This window comes from Canis lupus, chromosome 7 (genome assembly GCF_011100685.1).
Source record: "Canis lupus familiaris isolate Mischka breed German Shepherd chromosome 7, alternate assembly UU_Cfam_GSD_1.0, whole genome shotgun sequence".
Classification (NCBI taxonomy): domain Eukaryota; kingdom Metazoa; phylum Chordata; class Mammalia; order Carnivora; family Canidae; genus Canis; species Canis lupus.
The window spans coordinates 29176226-29191176 of NC_049228.1; the positions used below are offsets into that span (position 1 = coordinate 29176226).

General features: G+C 35.5%; 1 protein-coding gene across 5 annotated transcripts in view; it reads left to right on the forward strand.

Annotated features, from left to right (window-relative positions):
• Positions 1-14951, forward strand: part of NME7 (NME/NM23 family member 7) — a 262304-nt gene that overhangs the window by 52375 nt on the left and 194978 nt on the right. For all 5 annotated transcript variants that reach the window (XR_005362112.1, XR_005362115.1, XR_005362114.1 and 2 more), the window contains exons 2-3: positions 3860-3967; positions 4720-4886. Coding sequence is in view for 1 of the 5 variants with exons in the window: in XM_038542605.1 (XP_038398533.1) it covers positions 3860-3967; positions 4720-4886 (275 nt within the window). In the remaining 4 variants the exon portion in view is untranslated. The remainder of the gene's footprint in view (positions 1-3859; positions 3968-4719; positions 4887-14951) is intronic.

Consider the following 14951-nt stretch of genomic DNA (forward strand, 5'->3'; position numbering starts at 1 on the left):
AAAAATGATTTTAAAGCAACAATTTATGGGCAACACAATATAATTTCTGTATTTTCCTAGATAACATCTGCTTTATTTGTTTTGGTATTTCACACACTGATGGTATCTTAGAAGGATACACCTCATTGACTTGATTTTTTTTTTTTTTTTAGGATTGTGGAATTGGGATGTAAATTGAAAAGCAATATTTGTTAAATGTATTTGATATCACAGGGAGTGAGAGATTCTCTTATTGCATTTTGTAAGAATCCATTTCCCTTTTCCTAGTTGATTGTTAAAGGCCACAAACCTTGACCCTGTCTAGAATTATTTAGTTTTACATGGAGAAGTAGTTAAATGACTCCATTCATCATTTCATCATTGGATTAGACCCATTGAACAGATACTTTTATAGATACTTTTATCTTTAATAGTGACTTTTGTGCCGTTTTTCTATAGGCAGTGCTATTTAATGGGACAAAGCATGTACCTCAGAGTCTGAAGGACTGAGGTTGCAGTTCTGATTTATTTCTTTGCTATGTAGCCTTGGACGTGTTCAAATTTTCCAAATTTTATTATCCTTGTCCATGAAATAGGGATACTACCTACACTGTCTGTTGTGAGAATGAAATGAGATCATGTCAAGAGCTTGCTACTTAGTCGGTATTCTAAAAATTATTGTTGTTATTGTCATGATTAATGGTTGTCATTCATTTCTTAAAGTTTGAATGTTACCGATTTATTAAACATTCTGAGAAATGTTTTCCCATTGTCTGCAGAGTAGGAGAGGGAGAAGATTCGTTCTAACAGAATAGAGGGTGAAAAGCTGAACAGAACATCCTTGCTTTGTTTATCTACTATTTTAAGAGAGATTCTTGTTCACTAATATTCATTGGAATTTGAGAACAGGTTGAGCAACTGATGTAGGAGATATTTTCTTTGCTTCACATAATTTGAAGAATACGGTCAAACTTTTGTACCCTTTATATATTTTTGACATGCATCCAAATTCTATGTATTTTATATCCCACAAGACATTATTATTATTTTGCATGCATATTATTTGTTTAGATTTAACCCATATATCCACTGTTTTTCAGCCTTCCTTTAACTCCTTGAACTATCTGTTGTCATTTTCCTTTTTTCTTTGGAACTGCCTTTAGCATTTCTTTTAATGCAGGTACCCTGTAATAAATTTGCTCTTTTTTTGCTTATCTGGAAATGTCTTTATTTCACCTTTACCTTTTGGAGGCTTTTTTTTTTTTTTTTTTTTTTTTTGCTAGAGGATGCTATGTTACAGTTAATTTTAGTTCTTGAATTTACACTTCACTTAAAAAAATAGAACTGGCTCTCTGGTGAAATTCTTCACCTTGATATATTTTTTATGCCTTTATTTTCAGGCCTTTTTCAAATAATAAGCAGGCTATTCACGAATCTCTTTCTATTGTCTTTTTTTCTCTTGGTTGTCTTTCTTGGTTTATTGGGTAGTCTATTACTGAAGTTGAGTTTCTGGAGATGCTGGGAGCTGGAATGGGAAAATAGCATCTCAGTATGGTCAAAGACTAAGTGTTGAGTGAACACAAAACTTGTAAACTTTATAAGGGTCAGCTTACCCTTTTGTGTATCCATGTTTCTAGAGTGTAATGCTCCAGGAATCACAACAAAAAGGTTAGAGCATGTATCAGAGATCTCCTCTTTACTGGGTTTGGATGCTCATTTTTTTCTCCACATGCTGTGAGGCTCCACAGAACAAGCACAGGTTTGAGCTCACTTCTCTATAATGTCCTTCTCTCCAGGATCTTTATCTCACAAACCTTGGCTGCTTTGGCAGCCCCTTGGTCCAGTTTTTGTCTCCATATCCTTGTGACATTGTCACAAGCTCTACTAGCTTCTCTGCCTCTTGGCAGTTTTTCCCTGCCAGCTTCTTAAGCTCTTCAGTCTCTTGTCCAGGTTGACTTAAGACTCAACACGTGTACTCAGCTAAAGGCAGCACAAAGAATGTTGGGCTACAGTCTCAGACTGTTTTTTCATATCCCAATTTTTTAATTATTCTTGCCTTAGTTTGCTCTAAGTTACTTGGTCAATCAGAAACTGTGGTTCCTCCATTTATTTTCTTTTCTGGGTTGTGTATTGTGTGAATTCTACTAACTGCCTCAGAGTTAAGGAGCATGATTAGTTAGTCTCATGGTTAGGTTACCTGGATAAATGGAAGTGCCAAATTTCATTGGTTTTTCATTTGCTTCACTATCAAACTCTTTTACCTTCAATTAGATGTATCAACCTTTCCTCCATTTTATACTTTTATTTATTTTAGTGAAGGAAATATTTCAATGCTGTCTTTGAATGAATATTTTAATATAGATAGCAAAAAATTTGATAAGCTACTAATATTTCAATTTTTTATTAAAAACAGGCTATAATACTAGAATGCATGGTGAAGCCTAGACCTTCAAAAACTGTATTTGTAAGAATGTGAAAAAAAATGTGTGAAGAAAAGCCTTCACAAATGTCATAGTATGTCTCTTATTTCACCTTAATTTTCTCTTGAATAATAAGCATTATTTAAATGTGTCCTTTTGGATGACTGTGAGAAAAATAAAATAGTATGTTGAAACTATCCACAGTACAGTTTATGAGTATAATAATAAAGATAACTAGGCATACAAATCCTACCATTAGAATTTATAAGTGAATTATTGACATAAAAGGAACCTATCCATATACCCTAACTAGAGAATCGGGTGCTAAATTTAGAATTAGCAACAAAATTCCTAAATTCCTTTCTTCCTTATATGTTTGTTCTACATGTCATTTGCTCATTGTAATGAAGGACCTTAGGGGCTAAGATATTTTTGACAACATATATGATTAGAAGTCCTGCTGAATAATCAAGGAAAGATGGCCATTCTGACTTATTTTTTTCATTTTATCCTGGGTGATAGGCATAAGGAATGCACCTCACAGACCTCCAGGTAGAGGGAGCTTCAATAACCAAGGTCTCCAGCTATTGTGTTCTGAAATCCTCTGCTGCTTTTGCACTTAAGGCAAGCTTCCCAATGACTGCTCCTAGCCAGTGCCTGAAAGGAGCAGGGGGAGGCTAAAGCAGTCTGGTTCCTGGAAGTCAGGGAACTCTTGAGGGCTCGCTGGCTCTAGAGCTGCCTGCTGGTCTTGCTGAACCTTCCTTAGATTGTGCAGCAATCCAGGATGAAGGCTCCTTTCTCTCCTTCCTTCGGGTCAGATTTGTCTTACTGTCTGGATCCCTCCCCCTTTTCTTCTATAGGAATAGAATTCTTGCAAGTTTAATCCTGTCATGGTGTCTGCTTCTTGGTGGACTTAGACTAACATTCTCCTACAATTTCTATAAAAAGATACTATCATGTGAAATTACTAAGGAGAGAAAGGATGTTTACTATAATATTTATATCAACTTTAATGATGACAGTATTCTAATACTGCTGGATTCTTAAATTTAGGAAAGTTAAAACTTCATAGAATTGAGGACTAGCTTTTCAGAATTCTTTTCTCATACAGTTTATTGTCTGTATGTATGTAAATTTGCTTTCAGAAGGCTGAATTATTGTAGTAGACAAATCAGGCAGCCATGTTCTAAAAACTGTTGATTTACTCCGGGTGATTGGATGTTGTGAAGTATTAAGCAGTTCATAAGTCATCTCTGAGATATCTAAGGATATTTAATGAGAAATGAGAAGAAAATATTTCTGAGGGTATGTTGATAAGTAATGTATTGTTGAAAGAATAATAAGTAGCAACAGATTTATTTGTTAGAAATATTTGGTTAGGTCTTGCTTTCAACTTATATGATTTATACTAGAGTGCTTATATTTTAAATGTTAATGTTAAAATTCTTCTTTCTTTGCAGAATCATGGTGAAAGGTTCGTTTTCATTGCAGAGTGGTATGATCCAAATGCTTCACTTTTTCGACGTTACGAGCTTTTATTTTACCCAGGGGATGGATCTGTTGAAATGGTAAATAACCTTTTTTTCCTTAAAAGTTAGCAAAGGGAGTAAAGGTGGGATAGGGAGAGGAATAGGATTGCCTTCTATATAGCTGCTTTTGAAAAAAAAATGTATTTTTTCTTTTTTTTTAATAGGAATTCTTTTTTTGGTATTATAATTACAATACAGGAAGATAACGTTGTACCTTTATTTTTCATGTCAAGTAGTAATTAATATTTCTCGATTGAAAAACTGAAGTGAGATTATTCATGTTTAGATTAAGCAATAGTCAATAACTGGTTATAGATAAAGATGATCATGGTCCTAAATATGTCACCATTATTGAAAGCTGTTATCTCTACAAGTCTAATTGAAGAAGATCAGGTTAAGAGAGTCCCACTTATTTCTTTGTGTCTCTTTATTAGCAAACACTTTGCAGGTAGCTCTCTTTGGTATTGGGATTTTGTGTAAGCAAGAAAGCAGAAATTTGGAATTTTTCTGGGATTTCACAAGCACTAATTTGCTGAAATAATTTAGCAATAAACAGATTTTCTATTCATTTTTAAAGTATTAAATTTGTAATAAGTTTTTATGTTATTACTGGATTCAACTAGGAAATACGGAGGTTATAAAAGAAATTATGATTTGTATTTGTAGCAAAAACAAAACAATGTAAGCTATGTTTAATAAAGCAAAATTAAGAATCATTTCTAATTTATACTAAGATTAACATTCTCTATTGACAATTATTTGTCTTATTGTGCTATTGTTTTTGGTTCTAGCATGATGTAAAGAATCACCGCACCTTTTTAAAGCGAACTAAATATGATGATCTTCACTTGGAAGATTTATTTATAGGCAACAAAGTGAATGTCTTTTCTCGACAACTGGTGCTAATTGATTATGGGGATCAATATACCGCTCGCCAACTGGGCAGTAGGAAAGAAAAGTAAGAAAATCTTTTCTTCATCCTTAAAATGTTATATATGTCTAGGTACAAAATTCTAATTTCTTGTTTCTATCTTGTGTTTTTACAGCATAGATACTTTTCTAAGTCAGTGACCCAGTTCAGTGTTAAAACATTTTTAGGATTTTGAAGAGTAGATTCAGTAGTTGCTATTCACTCAGATAACAAAGTGATGCCATAGTCTTCAGCAATGATTATTTTTCTGAAGGAAAAAAATTTATATACCCACATCTTTTTTCTTTTTTTTTTAAGATTTTACTTATTTATCTATTAGAAACACACAGATAAAGGCAGAGACACAGGCAGAGGGAGAAGTAGGATCCCCACAGGAGCCTGATGCGGGACTTGATCCCAGGACTTTGGGATCACAACCTGAGCCAAAGGCAGATACTCAACCACTGAGCCACCCAGGTGCCCCAAAGCCTGCATCTTTCTTCATACGTGCATTTAACTGGGAACTGAGAATGTTTGAATATAAGAAGTATTGGTGTATTGGATAAACCTGGCTTATGGGGGAAAAATAGTCCATAATCTCAGTGGAAACAGAAAAAAAGTAATTTCTTGTGGAAGAGCAAGGAAGGCTCTGAAGGTATTTGAGCTGGATCCTGAAAGATGAATTGGATTTTGCCCCCTTAGATCAAGAGTAGGAAATGCTGGTCAGAGGGATAAGTGTAAGCAGAGGTTCAAAGGCAGAAAGTTGTATGTCATGTTGTGGGAAGAGCCCATTGTTCTGCTTGACTGGTTTGGTGGTTAAAATTTTTTTTTAACTTTGATTTAGTAAAATAGCCTGAATTAGGATGGTAACAGTAAGTATGAAGAGGAAGAAATATGCGAGATAAATAGAAGTAGAGTAATAGTAATAATGGTAAGCACTCAGTGATGGCTAGCTATCATTCTATCAGGCATAATGTTAAAATTATCTGTATGGGTTATTTGAGTCCTGTGACAACCTAATAAAAAAGGAGCTATTATAATTAGCTCCACTTTGCAGGTGGGAGGATTGAGGGTTGGAGGAGATGTTAAGTAGCTTGCTGATGGGCAAGAGGAAAGGCAGGATGAAGCCCACAGTTCAGTGTGAATTAAGAATGGGAGGATTTAATCATAGGAGAATGAGAGGACCTGGAAAATGCTTGCATTCTTTTGGCCTCAATTCGTTAGCATGTCTTCTGGCACCTGGCACATCTCCTTACACGTTACAAGGACCTTACCTGTGTTACCTGAGTGAATCGATGAGTAACAATTTAAAACTTAATATCTAGTCTTGCCTTTTAAAAACCTTTCCTCCCTGTTTACAAATGATGAGCTTTGATCTAGATGACAAAGATATTTTTATATAAAAAATATTTTTGTATAGATTGTAATGAATGTTGTCTATTCTTGAGCTTTATACACAGATGTAATATATATCTGATAGTGACTGATCAAGTGAAGAGTGTTACAAAAACAACAAAAAAGTAACATAATTGTGAGACATAGAAACTTGTCTGTCTTGTTCACAACTGTTTCTCTAAAGACCATCATTGTGATGCCCCAAACAGTAAATTATTCACAAAGAATGCCCCACAAAGACTTGTTGAATGAATGAATGAGTTTACTTCATTGAAAATAGTATGGAGGAGGAGCTTTGGCTGGCCTCCCCAGCTCCTCTCTTCCCTTCTGCTGTATGTGCATGTGGACTCCCCTATGATGCAGAGAAACTGCAGCATGGTGCCTTTCAGAGGTATCTCCTTAGTCTTCTCTCTATATTGTTTGTCAGAGCTGCATTTGTCATCCTGACTTTTCCTCAGTTCTGATTTAGAAGAGAGACCAAAAATGTTGGAGATGCTGCTGAAAATCAGGCTATACTGAAAACAATTGCTTTTTACTAATGTTTTTCTTCTGAATGTCAATTTTCAGTATTACTAAGGTGGCTTTTTAATTTTCAATCTCTACATTTATGAGTTTGCAACCTTTTGAGGCTAGAATGACTGCATTTAAATTGAAATTTCAGTTCTTTTGTCATCTTTGTTGGCTTCAGTTTCTTTGCCATACATATTGTATTGTTTTAGGAGATTCTTTACATTGTGGAGTAATTATTGTAAAATTAAAAGTAGGGAACACAGTGGAAGGTAAGCCTATCTATATAAAAAGCTCCATATACCATTTAATTTGATAGGAAAAAAAAATCTGTTTAACTATCTTTTGAGATCTACCACCAGAATAACTAGCTGATTATATAACATCTGTGTAACTCCAATAGTAATCTTCTTTCTGTGACTTCTTTCAAGCCCCTTGTGGCCCTTTCACAAGCCCTTTATAATTCTCAAGGTGGTTTGGTGCTCATTGTGGATATTAGTACACCTCTCTGATGGATCAGAGGGGTGGTGAATGCCTCATTAAAAAAAAAAAAAGGCCAGGGCAGCCCCAGTGGCCCAGTGGTTTAGTGCCGCCTTCAGCCCAGAGTGTGATCCTGGAGACCCTGGATTGAGTCCCATGTTGGGCTCCCTGCATGGAACCTGCTTCTCCCTCTGCCTGTGTCTCTGCTCTCTCTCTCTCTGTGCCTCTCATGAATAAATAAAATAAAATCTTAAAAAAAAAAAAGGCCATTCCTAGAATAACTCTGAAATGGGAAAAACAAATTTGAATGTTAGATAAATAGAAGTCTCATTGTTATGAGAGCTGGTGAAAGTTTATAGGATTAAGGAAACATCTACCATAATTCCTTTACTTGCAAGTAATCAATCTTTATAGCTTTGATTTTTTTGAGCTCATGCTGTATGCCAAGCGTGTGATAGGCACTTTTATGAGTCTCAGTTCAAGACTACTTTAAGTTTTCATTTAAACTAGAAAAAGTAAATGAATTAGGGAGACAAAGTTGATAGTATGACCCAATCAAAATAAGACAATAATGCCTGTAGCAATTATAATTTGTATGTATATTAATTCTATTTATTTTTTTATTTTGAGAGAGAGAGTGTGTGTGAATAAGCAAGCAGTGAGGAGGGAGGGGGAGACGAGTTGAAGCAGAGGCAGAGAGACTCTCAAGCAGACTCCTTGCTGAGTGTGGAGCCCAACCTCATGACCCTGAGATCACAATCTAAGCCGAAATCAGGAGTCGAATGCTTAACTGACTGATTCATCCAGGCACCCCAATATATTAATTTTATTTGTCTAAAGTGAATATCATTAATTCTATGTTATAGAACAGTTAAGTAACTTGGCCACCGTCACAGAGCTAGAAAGTCAAGGGAACCAGTAAACCTTGTTTCATTTGACTCAAAGTCATTCTCTTTCTATTAAGCTTCTAATCAATATGTTGGTAAATACTATTGAATGGGACTGATTTCAAAAGAGGAGGAACTGAAGGATGTGAAGACAGATTTTAAATATTTGAGTTTTATAAGTATAATTAATGAAAACATATGCAGTGTTATATTTTTATTGACTTAAACTGTTCCACCATTTTCTCTTGTTTGTTTTTTCACCATTTTCTCTTGTGAGTCTTCCTTAACTGCATGTGGGCTAGTAAATCCAGCAAACATTTGGCTGATTTAAATAAACTTCTTCAGAATTCAAGAGTTTAAAAAAATGTACTGTTTCATTTAAATGACCAAAAAAGTAAGCAAGCCTATGAGGAAATACATGTATGTCTATCATGATCCTGTAGAAATAACCTTTATGTAATAATTATAACTCATCCTCCTTCTCAGTGTGTATGGTATCAAGGATAATTTATGTGCTCATTATATCCCTGTTATATTCCTCATACTCAACTCCTTTCTTTACACCAAAAAGAAATAGTAGGAGGGAAACGTAAAATTGATCTCTTTCGTGCCCATCAGCTAATTTTGAGGCAGCTATGCAGATAATTCAGTATAATTCAATTCAGCTCTCAAACCAGCCTCGGCAGGCTGGCTGGCTGGCTGGCTGGCTGGCTTGTTTGCTTGCTTTTTAAAAAAAGATTTTATTTATTTATTCATGAGAAACACAGAAAGAGTCAGAGACATAGACTCTCATAGACTAGAGAAGTCTAGTCTCTCATAGACTAGAGAAGCAGACTCCCTGCAGGGAACCTGATGCAGAACTCGATCTCAGGACCCGGGGATCATGACCTGAGCCAAAGGCAGATGCTCAACCACTGAGCCACCCAGGGGCTCCAGCCTTGGCTTTCCAGTTCCCTTAGACTATAGACATATGACATTTGATTCACATTTCTATCTGCTTCTTTCTTTAAATCTCTTTTTTTGAGATATAATTGACATTAAAAAGCTGTAGCTATTTAATGCATACAACCTAATGTCTTTGGAGATAGATATATACCCACCAAGCCATTATCACAATGAAGGAATATAGGTCTGTCTATCACCTCCAAAAGTTTTCTCCTGCTCCCTTTATTATCTTATAATTTGACTTTTTTTGTGGTAAGAGCATTTAACATACAATTTACTCTTTTAGCTAATTTAAAATCATTCCCTTTTTAAAGTTCCTCCCATCAAATAGATAAAGGTTGTTAGTTGTCAGTGTATCAGCATAATTGATTTTAATTCAATTAATTTTAATTGAAGTATAGTTGATACGATTTTAGATAGTAATGAATTGCTACTTTATGGTTCTTTTGTTTAAATGTGAATACACATAGTACAAATTTCTTGTGATCTCTTGAGATCGATTAGTCTCCAGAGCATTAACAGATGGAGCTCTGACATTGGAGCCAGATGAAGATCAAAATAAAGTATAGGTTTTATCTAGGCTGTCCATGATGACCGACATCTGAAAGTAGTTGAGGTTTTCTTCATCTTCCTACTTCTCCCATCCATCCCTGAACTTACTCCTTCTCCAGTCCTGACCACGGGGCCTGGCTGAGGGAGAGATGGGTCTGCAGAGCAAACCTTCAGAGATGCCCAGGGTCTGTGCCTGCCTCACAGCCCATGGAGCATCAGAGACAAAGCGCCAGAAAGAAGCTTCTCTATAGGTGATTGTGCTAACCATGTGGAAGCTGGAAGACAACTGTAGATTATGTCCTGCCTGAGGGCCTGCAGGTCTGAGAGAAAAGGGGCAGGGCCACATATGATCAGAAACCCTTAAATTAGCCTACATCATGGAGATGAAGATAGGGTAGAGCAACTGAAGAGAGTGGAGAGAGGGAGCATCTCTTGGGAATGGAGTAGAAGTCACTTATGAGGAGCAAGGATACACACACATATTCCCCTTCATGGAGTTTTATTCCTTAAAGCCAGTTGGCCTAACAGTTTTGAGCAGACCAAGGCTACTTCTCAGAGGAGAGGACCAGCAGAATATCAGTTCAAGTCTGCTCTCACCTTGGAAAACTACTCCCTTGGTACAAATTCCCATTATTTTACACATCATTCTAGTGAACAGCTGAGTTTTGACTGCTAAAAGGCACTGAATTGCATTAAATAATATAGTTCAATTACCAAGGCCTTGCTAAAAATTCACCCCCTAATCTGCTCATCTTCACATAACTATGGTCTCATTGGTTAAGATGACTTACTACTTACTATTGATTATATGATAGCTGCAACAACAGCATAACTGTACCCCAAATAATGCCATGAAAATTGCCTTCTCATTATTAAATTCCCAGGGGGAAGTTAAGATTTCTTTTTCTGTTAAAATGAAGTCAAATTTTGCCTTCTTATTTATAATTCTCAGTCAGAGGGCTCTTAGTTAATAGATTAGAGTTGAATTTTCTTTTCAGCCCCAGCCTTGGCTATCTTTCCAAGGCTTCCTCCAGCCTTGGGTATCTTGGAATAGTTGATAAATTGTTGGGTTAATTAATGTCTTTTTTGCCACCTTTTTTCTTGCAGTCATGTTATGTTATGTGGGTAGGTATATAGCATTTTTTTAAAGAAAAATTCAGTCGAAAACCTCCTTACTTTCATCAGTAAGATTAGTGCAAGTACATTTACGTATGTTATGTTTTTGGTATTTTTGTACATATTTTTACTTTTGTGCTTTCCTATTTTTTCTTTCTTCTTGCTTTTCTTTTTTATTAGTTGAGGTGTTTTTCCTCTGTTCAGTTTTTTTTTCCCTCTATAGCTTTCTGTCGAAGCCATAACAAATTACAGTTGCTTAAACAATAGAAACTTATTATCTTATAGTGCTGTAGATCAGAGGTTTAACACAGGTCTCATTAGGCTAAGATCTAGGTGTTGGGAAGGTTGCATTCCTTTGTAGGGGCTCTATGGGAGACTCTGGAGGTCAGCCACATTCCCTGGCTGTGGTCTCTTTCCTCTTAAAGCTAGCCATGGTAGGCTGAGACCTCACACTGACATCTCTCTGGTTCTCTGTAGCCAGGAAAGAGTCTCTGATTTTAAGGACTTATGTGAGTAGACTGGGCCCACAGGAATGATCCAGAGTAATTTCCATATCTCAAGGCCTATAATTTTAATAAAATCTGCAAAGTCTCTTTGCCATGTAAGGTAATATGTTCATAGGTTCTACGGATTAGGACATGAACATTTTTGGATGGCTGTTCTAACTACTGTATTCTCTATTGGTTTTGAGTTTACATAATTCTATACTATTTCTTTAGTGGTTAGCTGTGTAGCTTTTTCATACGTATTTAACTTACATTTCACAGGATTTTGTAATATCTTGACCGTTTTGTAGTCTTAAAAGAGTTTTAAAACACTTTAGCTCTAATCTTCCTTCTTCCAATTTATATAGTTTCATTGTTTTTTTGGGCATTTGGTTTTTGCCTGCATAGTAGTCTTTTTTTTTTTTTTTTTTGTACCAGTGATGTATGCTTGGATTTACCTACACATTTGTTACCAATTCTTGAATATCAAACTGTCTTTTTGAAATCATTTTTCTTCTGGAATTTATCCTTCATTTCTTGGTAGTAAACCATCCCTTTTTTTAAAGTATGTTTTTTTTTTTTATTTCACCTTCTTTCTTTTTTTAAAAAAATATTTATTTGAGAGATAGCAGAGAACACAAGTGGGGAGGGGGAAAGAGGGGCAGAAGGAGAGGGAGAAGCAGACTCCCCACTGAGCAGGGAGCTCCCTGTGGAACCCTGAGATCATCACCTGAGCTGAAGGCAGATGCTTCACTGACTGAGCTAACCCAGGTGCCCCTTTCATCCATCTTCCTTCCTTCCTTCCTTCCTTCCTTCCTTCCTTCCTTCCTTCCTTCCTTCCTTCCTCCCTCCCTCCCTCCCTCCCTCCCTCCCTCCCTCCCTCTCACTCTTTTTCTTTCTTTCTTTCTTTCTTTCTTTCTTTCTTTCTTTCTTTCTTTCTTTCTTTCTTTCTTTCTTCTTCTTCTTCTTCTTCTTCTTCCTTCTTCTTCTTCCTTCTTCTTTCCTTTCCTTTCCTTCCTTCCTTTCCTTCCTTTCCTTCCTTTCCTTTCCTTTCTTTCCTTTCCTTTCCTTGCCTTTCCTTCCTTTCCTTTCCTTTCCTTTCCTTTCCTTTCCTTTCTTTCTTTTCTTCTTTCTTTCTTTCTTCCTCCCTTCCTCCCTTTCTCCCTCCTCCCTCCCTCCCTCCCTCCCTCCCTCCCTCCCTCCCTCCCTTCCCCTTCTCTAGGAGAGAAGGCAGAAGGAGAGAGAGAGGCAGAGACATAGGCAGAGGGAGAAGCAGGCTCTCTGCAGGGAGCCCGATGCAGGACTTGATCCTAGGACCCCAGGATCATGACCCGAACCAAAGGCAGATGCTCAACCGCGGAGAGCCACCCAGGCACTCCACCTTCTTTCCTTAATGATACTTTTGCTTTGTATACAATTTGAAGTTGATAGTTGCTTTCAAGTTTTTTTTTTTTTTTTTTTTTTTTTTTTTTTTTTTTTTGCTTTCAAGTTTTCTTTGTTCCTCTTTTCTGCTGTTACTGGTTTGAGTATTATATGTTCTATTGATTTTCAGTATTTTAAATATATGCAAATAAGAGTATAAACTTCCCTCTAAATACTGCTTAAAACCACATTCTACTTTTTTAATGTGAAATTTGAAAATTTTGCTTTGAAATATTTCCTAATTTTCATGAGTTGTCTTTAATTCAGTAGTTATTTAGAAATATGTTTATTAATTTCTAAACATATGAAGTTTTTTTATTCCCTTTTTGTATTGAACTTTAGCTGAATTGTGTCTAGAAAATACACATCGCATGATTTTTGTGTCTTTCAAATTGGTTGAAATTTGCTTCTAGCCTAGTACATAGTCAGTTAACTTAGTGTGTTTGGAAGGAATGTTTAATCCATAGTTGTTTTTTGTCATTTTATATGTGTCCATTAGGTCAAGTTTGTGAATTATGTTGTTCAGATCTTTCACATATTTGCTAATATGTCAGCTTATTCTATCAGTTACCAAGTTTTGATTAAAATGTCCTGCTACATTTGTCATTTGTCTGTTTCTCCTTGTAGTTATGTTAATTTTTATGTTATAATTTTGAGGGTATGTTACTAGGTGATTTAAAATTGTTATTATCTTCTTGGTGGGTTGAATCATTTATTATTCTTATAAGAATCATATCATTCTTATCTCTAGCAATGCATTTTGCCTTAAAGTCTGCTTTGTCTGATAGCAATATAGCTACACTGGCTTTCTTTTAGTTAATGTTTACATGGTGTGCCTTTTTCCATTCTTTTTACCTTCAAACTTTCAGTGTCCTATTCTAAATGTGCCTTTTCTAAATAACATATTTATTTTTTTTTAATTCAGTGTGATATACTTCTTGAATGGTTAAAAAAAAGATCCAGTTTTATAATCTTTGTCTTTTTATTATAGAGCACTTACACTAATGCACATACTAATATAGTTGGGTTTAACTCTGCCCTCTGATTTTGTGCTTTTTCTCCTGTGTGTTTTGTTCTTATTATTTTTGGTCCTTTTATGACTTATTTTGGATTAATTGAGGATGTTTCAATCAATTTTATATTTGTTTGAAAGGTGTATATTCTTTTTTTATATATTTTTAGTTCTTAGCCTAGAAACTACAGCTGTGTATTTAACTTATCAAAGCCTAGAGTTTACCAATATTAGTATCTTCCTTCTTGAAAGTATATGAATCCCAGAACAGTTTAGCTCAATTTTCTGCCTTGTTGAATTACATGCCAATTTTGTGGTATATTTTTTCTGTTTTTTTTTTTTTTTTTTTGAACCTAATGACTCATTATTATTGTTCTATATAATCAATTAACAATTAGACTTCACTACTCTTGGGCTTTTAGTATTATTATTTTTTATCTAGACATTCTGTTTGGTATTATTTTACTTTTGCTTAAATTAGAATTTCCCTTAGAGTGTGGCCACTGATAGAGAACTCTTTCAGCTGAAAGTGTCCTTATTTTGCTTACATTCTTGAAACTACTTTGTTATCTATGTCTTGTTATTTTGTTCACTGTGCTTCATTCTGAATTTATTTAAATTTTTTTCATCATTTTCATCTAGTCTTCTGTCAAACCATTTGGTTCTTATTTTCATTTTTGTATTTTTATCACTAGCTATTGTAATAGATTCTTTTTCAAATCTAAGTATCCATTGTTGATAGCTTCTACTTTCTGTTGCCTGATGATGTTTGCAGCTTGCCTTCCATTCCTCCCTTTAACCATAGTTTGCATGGTCATTTTACAGTCTACATCTGACAATTCCAATAGCTGAACTATTTGTGGTTCTCTCTGTTCTGTGTCTTCTGGTTCTCCCTTATGTTGGTCCTTTTCACTGTGTGTGTTATGTGTGTGTGGTTATCTTTGTATGGTGATGATTGTCGCATGACTGGATGTATGTGGATGTATATATGTGTGTGATATTTGTGCGTTGTATGTTTATATATGAATTATTTGAGGTATAGGATGAAGTTCCCTTCTAGGGTGGAATTGTGTTTGCTTCTGAGTCTTGTCTGGAGGCATTAGCAATCTGGATGATAGTTACCCAAGGGCAAAATTGGAAGTTCCCAGACTACGTAAGTGATGTGACCTTATGCTGCCAGACTATGCAAGGCGTGGTTCTTTCTGATTCACCGTGAGGGTGTCGCTTTTGGTCCCAAGTTATTATAGGGAGAATCCTCTGTTGGGTTTTGTTCCCCTTTCCCCCATATGTGGTACAGATTAAAGTTCAGATT